This window comes from Sus scrofa, chromosome 4, assembly GCF_054392235.1.
Source record: "Sus scrofa isolate SSC_HxYL_T2T_F1_AM1 chromosome 4, Sscrofa_HxYL_maternal_Yorkshire_Landrace_v2.0, whole genome shotgun sequence".
Classification (NCBI taxonomy): domain Eukaryota; kingdom Metazoa; phylum Chordata; class Mammalia; order Artiodactyla; family Suidae; genus Sus; species Sus scrofa.
This window is the reverse complement of record NC_139386.1, coordinates 612,140-625,819: the sequence shown is the minus strand read 5'-3', so window position 1 is coordinate 625,819 and position 13,680 is coordinate 612,140. Positions and strand designations below refer to the sequence as shown.

General features: G+C 58.7%; 1 protein-coding gene across 31 annotated transcripts in view; it reads left to right on the top strand.

Annotated features, from left to right (window-relative positions):
- The window catches only part of MROH1 (maestro heat like repeat family member 1), a 70,621-nt gene that overhangs the window by 25,531 nt on the left and 31,410 nt on the right, over window positions 1-13,680 (top strand). For all 31 annotated transcript variants that reach the window (XR_014843178.1, XR_014843172.1, XR_014843168.1 and 28 more), the window contains exons 10-13: window positions 120-212; window positions 2,507-2,585; window positions 2,743-2,856; window positions 12,175-12,248. Coding sequence is in view for 18 of the 31 variants with exons in the window: in XM_085021340.1 (XP_084877466.1) it covers window positions 120-212; window positions 2,507-2,585; window positions 2,743-2,856; window positions 12,175-12,248 (360 nt within the window). In the remaining 13 variants the exon portion in view is untranslated. The remainder of the gene's footprint in view (window positions 1-119; window positions 213-2,506; window positions 2,586-2,742; window positions 2,857-12,174; window positions 12,249-13,680) is intronic.

The following is a 13,680-nucleotide window of genomic DNA, read 5'->3' as shown; positions in this document are numbered from 1 at the left end:
CCTTTCCCGATCCCTCCCCTCCAACTCCCCTCTGACCCCAAGGGGGGCTCCGTGTTAGGAGGCTCCCCTCAGCTGCGGGTGGGACTGATAGTGTCTCCTCTCCACCCTGCCACGAGCAGAGCCTGGCCCAGATCCTCGAGGCGGCGGTGAGCGTGGGCAGCCGCACGCTGGAGGTCCAGCTCGACTCCGTCCTGGCCGCGCTGCACGCTCAGGTGGGTCCTGGTCTGGGCGGGTGCGCAGGGGGAGGGGCTGGGGCCGAAGCGCATTTGGGGGCAGCCCTGGCCATGCAACTGCTCAGCACTGGCCCCAAGAGGGACACAGGACACTTGCGTGCCGGTGGCAAGAGCAGACAGCCAGCAGGACAGGGGCAGTGGCTGGGGTGTCTCCTCCGCCTGTGGGTGCCTGAGGGCCCCGCACAAGCAGAGCAGGGGAGGGTCCTGGAGGCTCTTCAGAGAAACGGCCTCGAGGAGGCTCCTCGGCATGCAGGCCCCGCCTCCCAGGTCAGATGCGCTGCTTGGAGGTGGTGGGGACGGGAGTTGAGTCCGGAGGACTCTCTGAGTGAGAGAACCTGGGCAGCCGGCTCTTTGTGGCAGAGAAGCAGGGAGCCAGGCACTGCCCACACCCTGCCCGCCTTCCCCGGCCTGCACCTGCTGGATATCAGCCCTGCCCCAGGCCCGCTGGCCCGAGCCCTCTCCCCCGCACGCACAGACTGCCCGCCACGAGGGGCGGGCGGTCTGCGGTGGAGACGTTAAACACTGATCTAAGTGTTGTGAGCAATGGTAATGAACTTGAAAAGCCATATGAAATGAATAGATTCCTTGAAAGATTTTTAAACATCAAAGTCAGCAGAAGAGACATAGAAAACTGAAAGCAATAAAGAAACGGAAATCGCGTTCCAAGACCTTCCTTCCTTGAAACAGACCCAGGACCACATGGCTTTAAAGTTGAGTTCTACAGGACTTTCGAGGAAGAGCTAACTTCTGCCCTGTGCAGTGGGCTTGGAAATGAGAAAAAAATCCCGGAATTCCCGCTGTAACGCAGTGGTAACAAACCTGACTGGCATCCATGAGGACGCGGGTTCGATCCCTGGCCTCGCTCAGTGGGTTAAGGATCCAGCGTTGCCGTGAGCTGTGGTGTAGATCACAGACGAGGCTCGGATCCTGCGTTGCTGTGACTGTGGTGTAGGCTGGCAGCTACAGCTCCAATTCCACCCCTAGCCTGGGAACCTCCAGATGCCGTGGGTGCGGCCCTAAAAAGACAGGAAAAAAAAAAAGAGAAAAAAAGTCCAGAGCCACCTGTTAGAGTCTGTGAGGCTAATCTTGATTCCAAATCCAAGGCAGGACCACCCAGGAAACCCTTTGTTCATGTCTGTTAGGTTGAGCTGAGGGTCCTTTACTCAGTGAGGCTCTCGGACCCAAGGCCAAGCGCTCTGTGCTCAGCCCAGGAACTGGGGCTGTTCCGGGCTGACACCTGTCAGCTCACGTCACCATGGAAACAGATGGGGGGAAAGGCTCTGTGAGCTCCGCCGTCAGGGCCGAAAAGGCTTTTGATGAAGTTCGGCCCCTGTTTGTCATCTAAATTCTTTGCAACCAGGATTGGAAAGAGGAGTTCCCAGGTGGCCTAGCAGTTAAGGACCCAGCATTGTCACTGCTATGGTGAGAGTTCCATCCCTGGCCCTCCCACTGTTGTGTGGCTCTGTTAATGGTATGTTTTTTGCCATGCAAAATTATTTAATTTTTACATCATAATTTATCATCTTTTATAGTTTGCTTTTGTTATGTTTAGAAAAGGCTTTCAAATTCTGCAATTAACTTTTTTTTTCTTTGCTTTTTTTTGGGGCCGCACCCACGGCATCTGGAGGTTCCCAGGGTAGGGGTCCAATCGGAGCTAAAGCTGCCGGCCTACACCACAGCCACAGCAACTCCAGGTCCAAGCCTTGTCTGTGACCTACACCACAGCCCACGGCAATGCCGGATCCCTGACCCACTGAGCGAGGCCAGGGATTGAAGCCACATCCACATGGCTGCTAGTTGGATTTGTTTCCGCTGAGCCACAGCAGGAACTCCCATGCAATGGACTTTTCCTTTCTCCCATTTTTCCCCTGTACTTTTATTGTTTAATTCATCTGGAACTTATTTTAGGGAGAGACTGAGAATCCAGTTTTATCTTTTTTCCAGGTGACTACCCACTTGCCCTAGTTATCTGCTGCTGTTTGACTGATTACTCCAAAATCTAGTACCTTAAAACAGGGGCAGTTTATGATCCCGAGGTCACTGTGAGGTCGGGGAGCGGCTCAGGCCTTGGGTAGAAGGGCCCAGGACAGCGTCCCTTGAGCCCCACCCCCAGGGGCCGTCCATGCTGGGTGTCTGGCCGTCCCCCCCGCCCCAACTGCAAGGCTGAGCTCAAGTGCCCGGAGCGGAGTGGCCTCCAGTCACAGGGCCAGCGGCCCCTCAGCCAGCAGACAGAGCGCCGGTGTCAGTGACCTGTGTCCCGCATCCCTGAGCAGGTCTGCGTGCCTGTGGAGTCGTCCAGCCCCCTGGTGATGAGCAACCAGAAGGAGGTGCTGCGCTGCTTCACGGTGCTGGGTGAGTGCACCTCGCGGCGCGGGCACTGGCGGGCTCGGCTCGGCTCTGGGCCCTTGCGGAGGGTGCCCTCCCTGCCGACTCGGGACCTCACGGCTGAGGCCTGGCTGGGGCCAAGGGCCGCTCGTTACGAAGAGGGTCTTGTGTCCTCGCCCTGCAGCCTGCTGCTCGCCTGACCGCCTGCTGGCCTTCCTACTGCCCAAGCTGGACTCCAGCAGCGAGAGGACCCGTGTGGGCACCCTGCAGGTGCTGAGGCATCTCATCAACGCGGCCGGTGAGTGCCCTCGCGGGGCAGAGCCTGAGACGCCCGGGGATTCCCACCCTTTGGGCGAAAGGGGCTTCTTGCTTTGAATGCTTCCAAGAGTTTCCCCAGCCTTCGGTGTCGCAGGATGCCAGACGTTTTGAAAAGTTGCGGGGACAGTGCTCATCTGCCTGCCAGCAGGTGTCTGTCGCTGACCTTGCCTTTGATGGCTGGCCACAGGCAGAGGGACGCTGCGCCCTGGTCCTGGGCCCGCCGTCCGGTGGCTCGGGGTCTCGCCGAGCTGTCACGCCACCTGCCGTCTGTGGCCGCCGCCCGGTGTGGCTCCAGTGCGCTGCGGTCCGCTGTCTCTTCGCCGCGGACCTTTGGGAAGAGGTGGGGCCGGTTCTGCAGGACGCCCCTCAGCTTCTGTGCGTCTGATGGTTTCCTCACAATTCAGTGGAAGAATTCGGGCTTCTGGCTTTTTAGGTGAATTTAATCAGCTACGAGCTTGAGCAGTTTTCACATGTGGGTCTGTTTTTCGCGGGGAGTCTCGGCCGCTGGCAGTGACCGTGGGCCGTGGTGGCAGTGATTTTACACGGCAGCGGGCTGTCAAAGCCGAGGAAGAGGAACCGGCGACGGAGATCCCGTGTGGCCCCAGCAGCCTCAGAGCCCTTTCTGGCCCTTCCCGGGACTAGTGCGCCCACCGAACAGCGTCCGTGGGCATGGGCAGCGCACAGATTTGGAGGTGGGGGGACGAGGCAGCCCCTGGGAGGGACAGGGACGGGGAGAACGGCCGCCCGGACCTTGGCCCAGGTGGCCAGGAGCCTAGGAAGGTGTGGCGGGCAGCCTGCCGGCTCCCAGCAGAAGGCACGCGGACTGGAGGCCGTGGGGCTGGGACAGAGAAGGCCACTGGCAGCCCCCCAGCCTCTTCCTTGAGCCCACAGTGCTCCCAGACCCGAGGGCGAGGAGGTGAAGCCAGGGTCTGTGGGGCGCGTCCGGGCGGTGGCCGGGCCCTGGGCGCCTGCCTGGCTCCCCGACTTGGGGTCTCTGTCCTCAGAGGCTCTGCCCTCTATGCGCCCGACCTGCGTACCTTCCTTGGTTAGCGCTGCCTTCGCCGTGATGCCCCTTGAGCGTCATGCCCCTTGAGTCGCTTGCTGCGCACCTGTGTTTCATTTGTTCCTTTAGCTGCTTTTCTGGCCGTTTACATAGACGTCAGCGCATCTATGCAGCAGACAGGTTTTTTCCCTAACCAAACAATGTGGTTCAAAACACGCTTCACGTCTGAGTACATCTCGAGAACTTAGTGTCAGCCCAGGCCTGTCTGTCGTGCCTCATGATTTTTATTCCGAAGCTTGTCTCATGCAGAGGGTGTGCACGCCGAGCCGACGCCGTGAGGTCACGGGGCCCACCAGCTGTGAGGACTAGGCCACACCAGAAACCGCCCCGGGGCCTCCCGCGGGGAGCCCGGCCGCGCCCAGGGCAGGGTGGCCAGGCTGCGCGGGGCGGGTGAATTACTGGTTGTCCCCGCGGCGTTCTGTTTGTGACTCGATGGCTCGGGAGGGCCCTCTGAGGGCCTCCCAGTGAACGATCGGGTAGGGGCTGCTTCCTGGCTGTTTCGGTGCAAATATTTTCCTGTCCTTCCGTCGAGGAGCAGTTTCAGGTCCCAAGGAATGCATGTGTCCAACTGCAGGGCTAAAGCCTCCTGTTTTCCAGAGTAGCTGTTTCTACCCCAGTTTCCAGCCCGCGCCTGGCACCTCCCACAGCAGTGAGAGTCCTCCTGCTTCACGTCTTTCTCGGCGCTCGTCAGTCTCTTGTTTCTTTCAGGGCCGCCCCGCGGCGTATGGAGGTTCCCAGGCCAGGGGTCTCATCGGAGCTGCAGCTGCCGGCCTACACCACAGCCGCAGCAAGGCCGGATCCTAAACCCACTGAGCGAGGCCAGGAATTAAACCCGAATCCTCATGGATACTAGTTGGGTTCTTAACCCACTGGGCCACAACAGGAACTCCTGTCAGTCTTTCATTTTGGCCACTTTTGTGGTGTTTTGTGGTGTCTCACCATTTTATAAAACTATGAAATATATTTATTTTGATTTACAACGAGAAATTTGTCAATAGCTTATTGATCTATCTATCAGAAGTCCTTAAAAATTCTTTTTTCTCGGGGTTCCCATTGTGGCTTATCAGTAACAAACCCGACTAGGATCCATGAGGATTCAGGTTCGATCCTTGGCCTCACTCAGTGGGTTAAGGATCTAGCGTAGGTTGCAGAAGTAGCTTGGACCCCATGCTGTGGCTGTGGTGTAGGCCGGTGGCTGCAGCTCCAGTTCTGCCCCTTGCCTGGGAGGTTCCTGGGTATCTGCCAACTGGTGCAGCACTAAAGAGGCAAGAAAGAAAAAATTTTCTCGACGGCTACCAGATTTTCTTCTTTTTTCAACGTTCCTGAGAGATAATTGACACGGAGCGTTGTGTGACTTTGGGGCACACAACTGGCTGGAGGCCGCAGCCGCCTCCGTGGCTGGGTCCTCGGCAGGGCTGCTGTCCCACTGCAGCCCTGCTCTTCATGGAGCTCCTGCCGCATCTGAGCTCCGGGAACCTTCTGGGCACCTTCCAGAGGGCACTGTTACCCGGGGCCAGAAGAGCTGGCTCAGGTGCTGGAACGCCCTCCCTGCAGCAGCACAAGGCGGCAGGCCCAGGGTGCAAACCCAGGCCGGGCTGGAGCAGGCCGGCTGCTTTTGGATGTCTTCAGATTTGGGACGGACGTGTAAGCCGATGAAACTTGGGGCTGCGGTTGGCCCCCGGCAGGAGAGGTGCGGTCCTGGGCACTGTGGTCCCGGCAGCCTCTTGTGCCCGGGGAGCGCCACACCCTCCCAGCCCGACCAGCCGCGCGCCGCCTTTTGGCCTCTCGTGCTCTCTCCTCCTCGGGAGCCTTGATGCGCTGCTCCGTTCTCTGCGAGCCTCGTTACTGTGACTGCAAAGTCTGACGAGGCTCCGATTTTCCTCACGGAGACTTGGTCTTGTTGGCCTGGATGCCCGAAGGAATTTTATTTTTGTAAATCCAGAAATTTTAATGACTGTCCCGGCTGTTTTGGGGTGATACTTCTTCCCCAGAATGTGGAGTGACCTTTCGATACGTTGCTTCAGGAGTTCCCATGTGGCCCAGTGGGTGAAGAACCTGGCATAGTGCCTGTGAGGGTGTGGGTTCGATACCTGGCCTCACTCAGTGAGTTAAGGATCTGATGTTGCCGCGAGCTGAGGCACAGCCCTGTCGGGAACCCCTTCCCCACATCCCGTCTCAGTCACGGCTCCTTCCATTCACCCAAAAAGTGACAGTTATCCTGATTTTTTAAAAAGACGTTTTATTTTTCATTTCTTGGCCTCCCTGTGGCAGAGGAAGTTCCTGGGCCAGGGACCAGATCCTCGCGCCCTTGTGACCTGCCCCGCAGCTGCAGCAGCGTGAGGCCAGGGTCGAACCCGGGGCCCCAGCGCGTCCGAGGCACCACTGACCCCGCTGCCTTCGCCCCCCCCCGGGCTCGTTGGGGTCTCGGGGTGTGCGGCTCCCCGCGGGCGGCACCGTCTGCAGCTGTACGTGTTCATGTCTAAGAACAGGGACTGTGCCAAGTGCCCAGGGGCAAAATCAATGCCCAACCTTCTCGTTTTCCCTTGAAAGTCAGACTTTAAAACTGACAACACTGTCCGCTGTTTTCCGTGAAATGACAACCTCGCTTTGTTCATTGTTGAGAAGATACCTGCTACGTCTTGGTATCCGCCGCGTCTCGGTGGCTGTGGCCTGTCAAGGTGCTTTTTTTCTAAGACAGACGGCTTCTTCAGACGCTGCAGAATGACATATGTGTCCCTCCTGTGTCACCACGGAACGTGACGAAGGGAGGCACTGAGAGGCCAGCCTTAACGACGTCCGGGCCTTTGCTGCTTCCCGCGCACACTGGCAGGTGAAGGCGCGTCTCCCGTGTGCGGGGGGTGATGCCCTGGCCGCAGGGCTGTTTGGTGCACCCCTGACGGGGCTCAGGCTCGAGCGTGCTCGTGGGAGCGTCGGCTCAGCGGTCGTCAGGCCGGCCGGCCAGCCGCAGGGTCCTGGCTTCTCGGGAAGGAGGCGCCTCCCGTCGGGGGCCACGGCCTCTCCCAGGCCTGACACCGTCTGCACTATAGGGAGCCTTGTTGGCAAGCGGGAGAGGAGGCGTGAGTGAGGCTTTAAGGAGCAGACGGGTGGGGGGCAAGCTCAGGCGCGGCTGCCTCTGCAAGCGGAAGGCCCTGGGTTGGAGGGACGCGTGCAGGGAGCGACTTTCGCACTGAAGTGTAGCCATTGGTCCAACATTTGTGACCCTGAACGTTGTGTAGTCTGGGGGCCTGTGTCTCCACAGTGCCCGGGACAACACCACCACCTTCACTGCCAGGGCCCCTCTGGGAGCTGCAGCCTGGCCACCGCCCCCAGCACTGTGGGGCCCGCCTGTCCTTCTGAGGCCAGGGCCCTGTCTCCCAGACCCCCAGGCTCTGGGGACCCAGCAGGTGCAGGTAGGCTCATCTCTCCAAGTTCAAAGTGAAGAGTTAACACAGACAACACGTTGTTCCTTCCAAGGCCCTTCCTTGCTCAGGACTGAAGTCCCCCTCCCTGCGCTGCTCACGAAGGCTGCCAGTCCTCCTCCAGCTGCTGGGCAGCGGACAGCTGTGGGCAGCGGACAGCTGTGGGCAGCGGACAGCTGTGGGCAGCCTCCTGGCCTCCCCGCCTCTCCGCGGCCCCGGCCCCCAGCCTCTGCGCCCGCAATGCTCTTCCCTTTCCCCTGGACACCTGGGCAGGCCCAGGGCCACCGTGCACGCTGCAGGGCCCTGCCGGGACAGCGGGGGCAGGGCCGGTGCCCTGTCCCCATTGCGCCCAGCCGCTGCACAGCACCAAGCGTGATGTGGGAATTCTTTGGTCTGGCATTTATAGCAAAAGTGGGAAGGCTCAGTTCTGTCTCTCGGCAGCTGCCTGAGCCTGCCGTTTTCTTCCCAGAAACGCTCGTATCAGAAGGTGGAACTGCCCATAGTAGCCGTAATCCCATTTTTGGCCACACCTACAGCATGTGGACGTTCCCGGGTCAGGGATCAAACCTGTGCCACGGCAGCAACCCAAGCGGTGACAGTGACAACACTGGATCCTTAACCTGCTGTGCCACCAAACTCCCTACCGTTTTATTATTATTTCTTCAAACGAATGCTTTGAGGTGTAATTTACATGCCAGACAACTCACTCTTGCAGTTTTAGAATTTTTCATGGTGCCCGAAGCAAGCCTGTCCTGCGGTCACTCTGCACCCCTGCCCCCCCTTCATCTCTACTCTGCTGGACAGCCCCTCCCCCATGTGTCGCTACCCGTCCAGCAGGTGCGACACCTGGGTGGTCTCCACTCTGGCCGTCACGGATGCTGTGCTGTGTGGACACGCTTCCACGTTCCTGGGCATGTGCCCAGGTGTGGGCTGTGGGTTACACAGCAGCTGCGCGGTAACCCGCTTCACAGCCACCAGCCGTGCCAGTGCGTGAGGGGCTGCATGACTGCCTCAGCTCCCGTCTGCCCTGTCCCAGCTCCCCCCTCTGCAGGAGGGCGTGTGTCCCAGAGTTTGACACCCCAGCGGTCAGCGAGCCTGAGCGCCTCCTGCTGGCTTGCTGGCCACCGGGCCGGCTGAGCTCCCTGAGCGGAGGAGCCTGCGCCTCGCTGGCCGGGGCGGGGCTTGTGGTCTGGATTTTCGTAGAGAATTGCGTCTCCTCTTGCCGTCTGTCCTTGGGACAATTCCCAGACTTTAAAGGACTTGGGTTTTGGGACCTTTGCCTGTTACGACTGGTGCCCCGTGTACCACCCTCTCTTTGGAAGTCGATCCCAAGCACCCTCCCACTCCAAACAGGCGCCCGCTCAGTGGGGCCTGTGTGCTAACCACAGGCAGAATGTGGGTGATTCAGGGCACTGCTCTTCCATAAAACTGGACTCATCCTGCATGGGGGCCTGACGACAAGCGCCTCAGAGTGGCTGCAGCCCCTCAGGAAGGTGAGCAGGGCGCCAAGCCTTCTGTCCGCCTCCCTCGGATACCCTGGCTCTGGCCGCGGCAGGCCAGCAGCAGGTCCAGGTGCTTCCAGTGGCGCAAGCGGTCCCGCAGAAAGCGATGCAACTGCAGGAGGTGACCGCGAGATCGCCTGATCTTCTAGAACTCATGACCTGCTAGTTTTCTTGTCTAAACTTACGTCCCTGAAGTGCTGTAGTTTAGGCAGAGCCATTACAGAATTATACAGAGGAGTTCCTGTTGTGGCTCAGTGGGTTACAAACCCGACTCGTATCCATGAGGACGCGGGCTTGATCCCTGGCCTTGCTCGTGGGTTAAGGATCCGGCGTTGCCGTGAGCTGCAGTGTAGGTCGCAGACGTGGCTCGGATCCTTCATTGCTGTGGTGGAGGCTGGCAGCTGTAGCTCTGATTAGACCCCTAGCCTGGGAACTTCCATATGCTGCATGTGCGGCCCTAAAAAAAAAGGAAAAAAATTATATGTAAAAAAACTATTGTTCCTTAAAAAACTAAAATTAGGAGTTCCCCACTGGCTCAGTGGGTTAAGGATCTGGTACTGTCGATGCCGTGGTTTAGGTCACTGCAGTGGCTTGGATTCAGTCCTGGGCCGGGGAACTTCCACATGCCTAGGGCACAGCCAAAAAACCCCCCCACTAAAAATAGAGTTACCGTATGATCCAGCAGCCCCACTCCTGGGCATGTATCTGGAGAAAACGTTTAATTCAAAATGATACATGCATCCCAATATTCACAGCAGCAGCATTTACAACAGCCAAGACAGGGAAATACCCTAAATATCCGTTGAAAGAGGGATGGATAAAGAAGATGTGGTCCATGTATACAATGGAATATTACACAGCCGTAGAAAAGAATGTATAATGCCATTTGCCACAATATGGTAGCAACCAGAGATTATCCTGAGTGAAGTAAGTCGGACGAACATCATATAACACGACTTTTACGTGGAATCCAATACAAATGATACGAAAGAACTCATTTACCAAATAGAAACGGACTCACAGACAGAAAACAAACTTGGGGTCACCAAAGGGGAAAGAATTTGAGATTAACAGATTCACTCTAGTGGAGTTCCCGTCGTGGTGCAGTGGAAACAATCCGACTAGGAACCATGAGGTTGTGGGTTCGATCCCTGGCCTCGCTCCGCAGATTGAGGATCTGGCGTTGCCATGAGCTGTGGTGTAGGTCGCAGAGGCGGCTCGGATCTGGTGTGGCTGTGGCTGTGGTGTGGGCCGGCAGCTGCAGCTCCGGTTAGACCCTTAGCCTGCAAACCTCCACGTGTCATGGGTGCGGCCCTAAAAGCAAAAAAACAAACCCACAGATACACCCTGGTGTGTGTAAAATAAATAAAGAACAAGGACCTACCATACAGCCCAGAGAACGATACTCAGTGTCTTGTAATAAACTAGTGGAAGAGAACCTTTAAACGTATGTGTATTCTTTTTTACATGTATGAAAGGAATCACTTTGCTCTATGCCTGAAGCACTAACATTCAGTGGAAAAGTTGTATGCATGCGTATTACACACGAACTTCTCCCTCTTTTGGAGGCTTGGCCGTTGGCGCTTTAAGCGGTTCGTTTACAGTTGGTCTGATGTGCACCTCTTCCCATCTTGCAAAGCGCAGCTTCTGTCTGCATCAAACAGCACTCCCCGCCTCGAAGCCTCTCTCAAGTCGCAGGGTCCCCCCCCCCCCCCCGTATGTTCTCCGTTATGGTTTATCTGCGGAAAGAGCCGGGGCCATTTCACCTGGAGAGTTTCCTTTACGGGGGTGTTCTCGAGGTGCAGGTTCATGTTTTCTGTCTGCATTTCTTGCAGACGGCGGGAACTTGGGTCCGGCGTCAGGGTGGCCCAGCCTCGCTCCCGGGGCCGAGGCGGTGGGGCCGGGAGCAGGTTCCGTTCCTTCGTCGTCGAGCCACCGGACGCCTCGGTCAGGACGTCTTCACCCCCTCCCATTCGGTCACGCAGGGGTGCGGCTTCATAAGAAAAGCAGGGTCAGCCTCGCCTCTTCGGTTTTTTTCTCATTTTCAAGATAATAGATTAGTCCCCATCATCATCCATTGGCGACCGTTTCTCTCTCTCTCTCTCTCTTTTTTTTTTTTGGCCTTTTTGCCATTTTCTTGGGCCACACCTGCGGCATGTGGAGGTTCCCAGGCTAGGGGTCGAATCGGAGCCATCATAGCTGCAGGCCTGCACCACAGCCACAGCAACGCGGGATCCGAGCCGCATCTGCGACCTACACCACAGCTCACGGCAACGCTGGATCCTTAACCCACTGAGCAAGGCCAGGGATCGAACCTTCGACCTCATGGTTCCTAGTCGGATTCGTTAACCACTGCGCCATGGCGGGAACTCTGGCGACCATTTCTCTTAAAATATGAGGGCTTATGAATGGAAACACATCTGATAGATGTCAATTCATTGCAGTTAGTACCGCTGTTGAAGCTGGGACCGCGTCATCTTTGGGTTGTGGGAGCCTCTTCCCGGTCTGGATCCTTTGATGTGGCCTCAGAGCTTTTGGCCAGTTTGTTGTGTTTCTTGCCCCAGGCCTGGAATCAGCTATTTGTCCAAAAGCTGTGTTTACTTTAGCGAGAAGCTGTCTCTCATGACACCAGCCGGGTGCTTGCAGTGGCCCTAACTGCTAGGTGGCCGCTGTTCTGGGCTCCGGGGGTGTGACAGCAGGTGGATAACGTCCCTGTGGGTTCACATGGACACGGCACTTCGACTCGGGGCTGTGTTGGTCTTTTCTCTTCGGTCTCTACGTCTGCTCTCTGTGAACCTGCTCCTCAAGGGCCACATGGCGCGGGAACAGCCCGCGTGCTTCTCCCCGTTAACGTGCCAAGCCCCCCACTGCTGAGGCGACCCCTCCAGGGAAACGCTAAGAACAGGAAGTGTTTTGCACGTGCCCTCCCGCCTGCCACCGTCTCAGGAGCAGCGTTCAGGCCTCCGCGGTCCCAGTGGTGGCGGGTGGCAGGTGGCATCTCAGCGCCTCCTGCTTGTCTGAGGTCTTTCTCCCATGATCCCACGGGAAGGGCTCAGGCGAACACAGTCCTTGACTTCTTGCTTATCGGTAATGGTTTCTTTCTGCTTTTTATACTCGCTGATCAGTTTCGCTGGATATAAAATTCTTGCCAAAAAGTCATTTTCTCCTGGAGAGAAACGGGTGGGCTTTTGCTTGTGCACTCTCTCCTCCCTCCTGGGGGCCACGTGGGACCTCATGGCTTTGGGCCTTGGGTGGTGGGTGGGCCGGCAGCCTCCATCCTGGGGGAGCCTGAGCCATCTGTTCATTTCTTGCAGCCGCGCAGATGGAAGTTAAGAAACCCTTCATCCTCTCCTCCATGAAGCTCCCCCTTCTGGACACCAACAGCAAGGTAACTCAGAGGGCCGGCCCTCTCTGCGCCGAGAGCAGCTGCGGCAGTGTGGCTGGGCGGGCATCTGAAGCCACCACGGACCAGGCGGCCGCCCCTCAGCCAGGCCCAGACCTGAGCGGGCGAGTGCGGCTGAGGCCCCAGCTCCTCCTGGCATGAAGTTGGGAGGTGGCCTCTGGGACCCCCCCCCCGGGGCCCAGTCGCACTCTACGAGAGGCCCCGGCACGCACAGGAGCTGTCGCAGTCGCCACACGGGTTATCAGACACAGACAGACAGACACCAGCCAGGGCAGAGGTGCCGCGGACAGGGCCCGGGAGAGTCTGAACCTGGGGCCCTCCTTGTCCTGTCCCCAGAGAGGCGTGCGGTGACTGCATGCACGAGGGCTGCCAGCCAGCGAGGCCCCAGCCGTGTGCCCAGGGTCCTCGTTGGGCCTGGTTGGCCTCCCTTGGGAGGCTGAGCCGGCACCACCTGGCCCAGAGCCACCCCCACATCACAGTTTGGCAGATAGATGTGGCTGAAGCCCTGGGGGACAGGAACACGGGACTCAGGCAGGACATGCAGGGGCTTAGTGACGCCGCCCAGAACTGACGACACGACTGATGCTGACCTGTGCCCGGAGCAGGGTTCGGCCGGGCCTGCCTGCTCAAAAGTGCGGGGCCCCGTGCTCACCCCCGGGGGCCCCCCAGCCTTGGCACGTCCTGGGCATATCCTGTCCTTTGGCACCTTCCGTGAGAGTCTCAGGAGCTAGTGAAATAGGCCCCAAGCCACCAAGCCTGCATCTGTTTCAGGGCCCTGGGCCCCTGGGACCCTCCTGAAAGGGCCACGCCATGTGATGCCACGTGGCATGTGGTGGCCACGTGCTCTTAGCCCAAGCTCCGGCGAGCCACCCCCACACCCGGCAGTCCCACTGTCACTCAGGACACCTGTGTAGTTGGGGACGACCTGAGGCCCGGGGGAGGGGAGGCATTACCTGCACAGGGAAGGGCCCCCAAGGAGGGGCACCGGCCGTGTCTGCGGACAGAGTGAGAGTGGGAGGCCCTGGAGGGGACAGTGGTGCTCTTTCGGCCTGATGGCCTGGCGGTGCTCTCGCGTCACCAGACGGAGTTATCGAGTGGGGCTGGTCAGCCGGCTTCCAGCTCCCGGGGTGTTTGGGAGACAAGTGCAGATTCAGAGACTTTGCCCTGAAGGGTGAACGGAGCCGGTGTGATGGCCCGTGGAGGCAGCCGCCCTGAGGAGCCCAGCCCGCCGCCCGAGGCGGTAGCGAGCACTGGGCAGGGGGCCGGTGCTTCTGGAGCCAGAGAACCAGCGTCTGCTGCCTGGGAGGGAGGTGCGGGGGATCCGTGCTGAGAGGGGTGTGGGTGCTGAGACAGGTGCGGGTGCTGAGACAGGTGCAGTTGCTGAGACCGGTATGGGTGCTGAGACGGGTGTGGGTGC